Genomic DNA, 8,315 nt, shown 5'->3' on the forward strand with positions numbered 1-8,315 from the left:
ATCAATAAAATATGACAACGTCAACATTAATGTTTTATTCAGCCAGTGTGTAGATGATTTGACTTTGATCCTGGATGATAATCTCATCTTATTAGTTGAATTTGTTTAATCTTTTCTTTTTTTCGGTTCATTATCATTAACTTAACTGACATTATCAATATTTTTATTATGTAACAGGCATGTTCTTTTTTATTTATCTTTTTTTATATATTGCATCTCAAGTAACAGGAAGACAGATAACAATAAGCACTTGTTGCTTGTTTCTGAAATCTATTTGTGAATGTAAATATACAATATATAATTCATAATAAAATATTGTTTACACTAACACAAAACAGATACTGAATGATTAAGATAGAAGGCAAGTCTCTTTAAACTTATTTTATTCAGAATTTTGTTATTTCATATCATCAACTGAAGACAATTTGAATGAAATCTGATGTTGTGGTAGGCTAGATTCCCCAAAGCGCATAACTAACAATTGTACAAGTGTCCAACTGATGACTTGTGAGCATTTCTGTAATTGACCTTGTACTTTCTGGTGCGCACGAATCAAACTGACAAAGACATGACTTAAAACTGGTAACTACAGCTGTGAACCAAGATTGGTAATTTTCATCGTCTTCTCTGCAAAATAAAACAACAAACTAACATTATTTTTGTATGGGTGTCAGACAATTCTAACTTTCCAATATATTTATATACCACGGTAGGTGTAGTGTCCGGCTAGAATCGGCATTTTTTTCGAGTGATTTGATCGGGATTTTTCTAGTATGACCACTTTTTCGAGTGAATATGAAAAACAAATGTGGACAAACATACTCCCTTTCTGACAAGACGTGAAACAGAAGTTTCAGTTTAGTATTCGAGGTTAATATACATGGTATGCTTGTGTTTGAAAAAAATATCTAGTTATCAATCCGACTTTATTTTTCGTTAAAATGGATAAATTAAGTCTTACAATGCTTTTGTTCCAAAATACAGAATAAGGCTGTTTTTAATCGCATACCAATGCAAATGTCGAAGAAAATGCATAAATGGAATCTATATATATTGTTATAGGTGGCACGGTAGTATTTCCTGGCCTATAAGGGATAATGATAGCCTTTTGAGAATTTTCACCACTTTCTAACACTGCCAAATATTCTACATTCACAGTAAACTGAAGTACTTTTATCTTACTATTCGGAAATGAATTTGAATATGTATCATGACCGTTTACCTTTTTTGCTATTTTTAAAAACCTAAGGTCACTAGTAGTTTTATGTCTTTTATCGAGAAGTAAATACCAAATTTTGAAAAAATCTAAAACATTCATTTTCATCTGTATGTAAAATTATTTCCTATTTTTCTACACCTGCTGCATCCCTCAGTTTGGCAAGTATGTTCAGTTGATACTGAACTTTTTGTCCAACGACACTGTACAGACAGCAACCTAAATTCTGGAATGGAAATACTACCGTGCTACATGTACCTATACAGACACTTTACAAATTTTTTTGTTATTGCATTGAAAACGACATTTTGAGAATAAATTCATTTCTATATGTCTTGATTTTTCGAAAGCAGTCAGGACTTATTCAAGTGTGTCCGTGTTTTATCGAGTGTCTATATAAATTTCCTATAGTTTGAAATGTTATGTGTCAGTGTAATAACGTTTAAAAACAATACAATATGTTCAAATTAAGTACTTTTCAAGGCACGAGACTGGTGCGTTCATCAGTTTGATAATGGTATACTAACTTTGACAATTGATACACAAGTATCGTTCATTTGCATATATTGTTGTTTGTTACATCTTATAAATCACATGTACAGTAAATATTCGTGATTATGTTAACAATAAAATGTACAATATAAGCATATACAATTTGGATTGCGACGTATGTATACATAAAGTGTGTTAAGTTGATGAACTATTCCTTGGTTTGTTAAGTATATATTTATTGTATTATCTTCACGCTAAAATTTAAAGTTCTATAGACAAATGCGATTATATATTCAAAGCCTCACAACAAGGAAAGAGACAAACAGTGTACACAAATGCTTTAGTTTACGATATCGGTCTTATAGAAAATCTCAAATATTATTTACTGTTTATTCGTATACTAGTATTTAGAATCTTACACAATTAGGTACTATAGTTGTTTCATTTAAAATATACAATACTTTATATCGATATTATACTGCAGTATAGACAAATATTTTTGATTCGCTGAAATAAGACACATGTATTGAAAAAAACCATATCATCGTCCGAATTTAATGTTACATTTGGTTTGATATTTTGTCATATTAAGCTATGTTAGCCAGAACAATTTCTTCCAAAATGAGAGAGGGGATTCCAAAAGGAATTCAAATTTCATTCATAAAACAAGAATGTGTCCAAGGTACACGTATGCCCCATTCGCACTATCATTTTCTATGTTCATGGGACCGTTAAAATGGGATAAAATCTCTAATTTGGCATTAACATTAGAAAGATCATATCATAGGGAACACGTTTACTAAGATTCAAGTTGATTGGACAAAAACTTCATCAAAAACTACATCGACCAAAAATTTTTACCTGAAGCGGGACAGACGAACATGCAGACAATAACCCCACCAAAACCGAGGTGCTCCCAGCAGAAGACAGTTTCAGGTCTGCAAGTGTTACCCGTCGCGATTAGCATCACTTCAATATCCCGTTATTAGTCGTTTTTTTATTGTCATAATCGAGAAAGTGGGGACGAGATTGTTGTCCAATAATATGAACATAATTCGTAGTCATACTTGACATACCAGATATTTAATATCAATCAAACCACGAATGCGTACGTAAAACGTTCGAAAGGATTTACAAGTAAAAGTTTTCTTACATACACTTTAAAAAATGAAAAGATAAATACATAACGCATGAAACTTTAATTTTTATTTCAAGAAATGTTTATATGTATCCACTGAACTTGCAATTAGTAGATTATTAATGAATAACATATAATTTCACCATTCTCCGTAGTCATGGAAATTGCATATTTTGATTTTTCAAGCAGCAATTCATGTTGTTCAATAAATAATTTCTATTTTCTTACAATTTCACTAAGATGAAATCTGATTCTATACTTAATTTTGAAATTTCAAATATACTTACGAGCAAGTGAGAGAATCGGGTTTACTCAAACTCAAACCACGTAGAGTACCTTGGAGACATCCATCGAATCCGTGCTGTGTCATATGGTTATTATTAGCACATGTCAGAAGGGCTTTAACATCTGTAATTAAAAATTGGATATTACTTACACATATCAGAAGGGCTCATAATCTGTAATACAAAATCTGTTATAACTAACACATGCCAGAAGGGCTCATAATCTGTAATACAAAATCGGTTTTTACTAACACATATCAGAAGTGCTTTAAGAACTGTAATACAAAATCGGTTATTACTAACACATGTCAGAGAAGGGATTTGAGATCTCTAATACAAAATCGGTTATACCTAACACATATCAGAAGTGCTTTAAGATCTGTAATACTAACTTTGGTTATTATACTAACACATGTCAGAAGGGCTTTGACATCTTTAATACAAAATAGGTTATTACTTGCACATATCAGAAGGGCTTTATCATCTGTAATACAAAATCTGTTATTACTAACACATGTCAGAAGGGCTTTATCATCTGTAATACAAAATCGGTTATTTCTTACACATGTCAGAAGGGCTTTTAGATCTCAAATACAAAATCGGTTGTAAGCTACACATGTCAAAAGGGTTTTAACATCTGTAATATAATATATGTTGTTACTAACACATGTCAGAAGGGCTTTAAGATCTGTAATGCAAAATCGATTGCAGGGCATACAGCAGTGGACCTATCTGTAATACAAAATCGGTTTAAATTAATAACACATGTCAGAAGGACTTGAGATCTTTAATACAAAATCTGTTATTACTAACACATTTCATAAGGGCTTTATCATCTGTAATACAAAATAAGTTATTACTAGCACATGTCATAAGGGCGTTAACATCTCTAATGCAAAGTCAGTTGTTAGTAACACATGTCTGAAAGGTTTTAACATCTGTAATACAAAATCTGTTGTTAGGTACACATGTAAGAAGGGCTTTATCATCTGTAATACAAAAACTGTTATAACTAGCACATGTCAGAAGGGCTTTGAGATCCCTAATACATGTAAGAAAGGCGGGTTTAAGATCTGTAAACAAAATCGGTTGTTCACAATAATTCAGTTTTATATCATATGTTAACATTAAAAGAGAATTTTATCTATCGTTGAACCTGGTTTTTTTTCAATATATCAGGAATCAAGTAAGAATAAAAGATTTTTAAAAAAATGTAGTTATAATACCTTTCGTTTTCTCGACATCACACATTGTTGTAGCAACATTATTTATATGCGGCATTAGGTCTAAATAGTTTCTCATATAATCAGTGTTGCACAATATTCTCAAATCTGCAATGTTGTTTTCGTAAATTGGAACCGCCTTTCGAAACAAGCTAAAAAGAAACACATAAAATTGATGTAACGATCCACTTAACACCAGTAATCATGCAAACGTTAAATTGATTCCTGAAAAAATAATTTTATGTTATGGAAGTGCAATATTCCTTAATAAACTAGTTATGACTAATTAATAAATTCAGCTGAAATGAGTTATAAAATATATGTGCAAAATGTTTACACTGGCACCACGTTAACATATAAAGATTATTTTTTCTCTAGAATTCAGTTTGTCTTTTCGAAAAAAAGAGAGGTTCCCTATATATTAATCAACTGAACGTTCACGAAGATGTTGTATGAGTGCCAATGAGACAACTCCTCATCCAAGTCAAAGTGTATAAAACGTAAACAATTATTGACCAAACACGGAGTCTTGGCTCTAACCGAACATCAAGCTATCAAGGGTCCCAATATGACTAGTGTTAAACAATCCAAACTGTAAAACAGTCTTGTCGAGTATGTTCCAATTGCATCAGACACAGTAGTGGTCGTCGCCATCAAGTTTCTTTCCACAGATGTCCTAAAGCTGGTGCAAGGAGAAACCAGTGAATCAAGGCAATCAGAAGATACCCTGGACCACTAATTAATGTAAGTTTTTTTGTGTTGATTGAATCATCGTTGTTTAACCCGCAGAATCTTCAAAGCTATTTGTTACCGCTCGAATCCAAAAAAAAAAAAAAAAAAAAAAAGGCCAAATAAAGTACGAAGTTGAAGAGTATTAAGAACCAAAATTCATAAAAGTTTAGTCAGTCAACCGTAGTTTTTCGTGGAAATCTTTTTTTTTGTTATGTTTTTTTGGCTTGGTTTATCAAAGAGACAAATCAAAGTAGCAAACCAAAAAAACTAAGGAAATTGCATGAGCTCCAAAAAGGAACGAGCCTGTATGCTTCGACAGAGTAATCATATCTCTCTATGCATTTATCAACTACCAAGCGAATTAACACCTCAATCAAAATGCCAGAATGGGGAATAAAAAACATTAACCGAGTAGACGAGTTAAATGGGATATAAAGATCTAAGATTCGCGATGTGCACATGCCGTTAGTGAGTTGACACACCAACACACTGTATTTGTCGAAAAAAATCGCGATAATGACCGTTAACCTTCTGAAGTGTCAATAACAATTGCATTTGTTTTGCTTTTGTTTGTCGTAACGGTAGGTTTTCAGTTTGTATGACTTTTCTCTGTGTCTGATACAGTTCGAAATACATTTTATGAATTCGGATTGAATCCCGTTATGTCTTACCATGAGGGACAAAAGATAAAAGATACCAGATGGTTAGACAAACTCATAGACCGAAAATAAACTAACAACGCCATGGCTAAAAAAGAAAAATGACAAACAGACAAATTATAGTACACAAGACACAACATAGAAAACTACAGCATAAGAAACAGTTGTGTTGTGTAACATTATCTGCTAGAACCTTTGTGTAAGTAGTACGATGCACTAACTACTTCACCACGGTAAAGAACATCTTTACAGGTAAGACATGAACTTTTTCAAAGTATACTTAACGTTGAGGCATATCAAGCACACCTGTATGACCTCCTATACAGAAAAAGAAAGGATTAATATGAAAATAAATAATATAGATAAAATATCCTTTTTGATACATATAATGGTGAATATCCACTGTACACTTTGTAAACCAAACTCCGAAACAGTGGTAACGTCCTCTTTGCTACGATACGTTGACTTCATGAAAGAGACCCGAGAGATGCGAAATGCTCGTTGCAGTGATTATAGTTTCGGAGTGTGTTTGTAAACATAAAACAAAAATGAAAACAACACTTTCAATAATGTATTGCGTCCGAAGCGCTTTTCTGGATTTACCTTCATCAGGAACGCTCAAAGCCATACATTTGAAACCCGAAGAAGGATAAGTAACGAAAATCGTTGAAGAGCTGTATGTCAAAAATACCTAAAATAAATAGCCAAATTCATCTAAAGCCAACTTTGACTGAGGGAGTTGAAGCCTTAGTTAATAATAATTTCAAAATTTATAAACGGACAATTTAAGTAAAGTTTGTTAAATCATGTCAGTACCGAAGCACAAACTACTGAGCTGATGATACCCTCGGTACTGATAGTCCACTAGCAGAGGTACATGTATCGACCCAGTTATGTAAAAAATAGATAACAACACGTTAAATAATTTATTGCGTCCAAAGCGCTTTTCTGGATTTACCTTATTTAGGAACGCTCAATGCCAAACATTTGTAATCCGAAGATGGATAAGTTCTCATAAACTACGTGTAGGAGATTATAGTTATTTCTCACCTACAGTAATCATCTACCAAAGTTTCATTGATATAATACTCGTCCTTTTGGGTATTTGTCTGTATATAACTTTTAATATCTATTGTCTCCCGTGAAGCAAATTCTTGTGTCAATTCGTCAAGTCTATCTGTACATATTTGTGAAGGAAGGGGTGGAGGTACTGCTTTAGCAAAACCTGCAATGAGAATGACACACAGGTGTTGTCGACATTTTATCGCTTTATCTCTTTATCAATTATTATAACGTTTACCTTTTCATAAAGGTATAACGTTAGTATTGACATTCTGAAATTTAAGTTGCTCTTTTGTAAATGTATCAATACAGCGTGATTGGACAAAAAATACAGCATCGACTGGAAATACTTTCCCAAGCTGAGGTGTGAATCAGGTGTAGAAAAATATGAAATAATTTTGCATACAGGGGAAGATCAGTTTTTGAGAATATTTTATTCATGACATGGTAAAAGAGCTCAAAGCACCAGTGGCATTAGTTTTCTAGATAGCAAAAAATGTAAACGGTCTTCATACATATTTAAATATATTTTTTAATATAAAATGAAAGTAATTCATCAGTTAACAGAGGATGTAAAATTTTGAGTAGTGTTAGAAAGTGGTGAAAATTCTAAAAAGGCTATCATTTTCTCTATCGGCCAGGAAATTCTACCAAGCCACCTAAACTATATTTCTATCTGTGTACGGTAAATTGTGGAATACATATATCCTATATTGATGCGCTTTCAATCTTAATGTACATCTTTTGTATTATTGACAAAAAAGTCACATTTAAAACATAAATTTGAATTAGTTATTCTGAGGATTTCAAAAATTTAAATAAATGAACAATAAATGTGTTTGACGTATATATCATGTCTTTTACTTCAAATAAAGAAATACAAATAATATTAAACAGCAATAAAAATTATAAAAAAGTAACTTACATGCTATCATTAAAACCAACAAGTTAACAAAATACATCATCTTTGAACAATGCAACATCTATCTTTGTTGAGGATCCTTTTATTAGGGTATTTATATATTCTGTTAAGCTTGTGAATTAATTCAAATTTAAAACGACATAAACTGATATAAAAGGTTTGAAATGTAATAGCACTTATAACAGTCATCATAATTGTAAGATGGCTATCGCATTTTAATATATTAAATAATTTATATGTTGTTGTTTTAAACATGTGCGTTGTGGCAAATATGTGTATCATATGAAACAGCATTAAAAAGTAAAATCACAAAAATACTGATCTCCGAGGAAAATTTAAAACGAAGAGTCCCTTATCAAATGGCAAAATCAAAATATAAAACACATCAAACGAATGGACAACAACTGTCATATTCCTGATTTGGTACAGGCAAATGTAGAAAACGGTGGATTGAACCTGATTTTATAGCGCTTAACCTCTCACTTGTACGACAGTCACAGCAATTTCCATTATATTGACAATGATGTGTGAACAAAATGGGACAAATAGGAGTACATAAACAACACGGAACCCACCAAAAAATAGGG

General features: G+C 32.0%; 1 protein-coding gene across 1 annotated transcript; it reads right to left on the reverse strand.

The window, feature by feature from the left end:
• Positions 1–366: 366 nt before the first annotated feature.
• Positions 367–7,844, reverse strand: LOC143063927 (uncharacterized). Its single transcript, XM_076236378.1, has 5 exons — positions 7,732–7,844; positions 6,795–6,969; positions 4,357–4,505; positions 3,134–3,254; positions 367–627 (listed from the first exon to the last, which is right to left on the reverse strand). Exons 1-5 carry the CDS (start codon positions 7,787–7,789, stop codon positions 453–455), a joined length of 678 nt encoding a protein of 225 aa, XP_076092493.1. The 5' UTR covers positions 7,790–7,844; the 3' UTR covers positions 367–452.
• Positions 7,845–8,315: the final 471 nt, after the last annotated feature.

This window comes from Mytilus galloprovincialis, chromosome 2 (genome assembly GCF_965363235.1).
Source record: "Mytilus galloprovincialis chromosome 2, xbMytGall1.hap1.1, whole genome shotgun sequence".
NCBI lineage: Eukaryota > Metazoa > Mollusca > Bivalvia > Mytilida > Mytilidae > Mytilus > Mytilus galloprovincialis.

Coding starts and splice junctions, on each gene's coding strand:
- LOC143063927 (XM_076236378.1), bottom strand. CDS start 7,789: ATGTTGCATTGTTCAAAGATGATGTATTTTGTTAACTTGTTGGTTTTA. Junction 6,970..7,731: donor GTTGGTTTTAATGATAGCAT/GTAAGTTACTTT, acceptor TTCTCATTGCAG/GTTTTGCTAAAGCAGTACCT. Junction 3,255..4,356: donor TGATGTCGAGAAAACGAAAG/GTATTATAACTA, acceptor TTTTAATTACAG/ATGTTAAAGCCCTTCTGACA.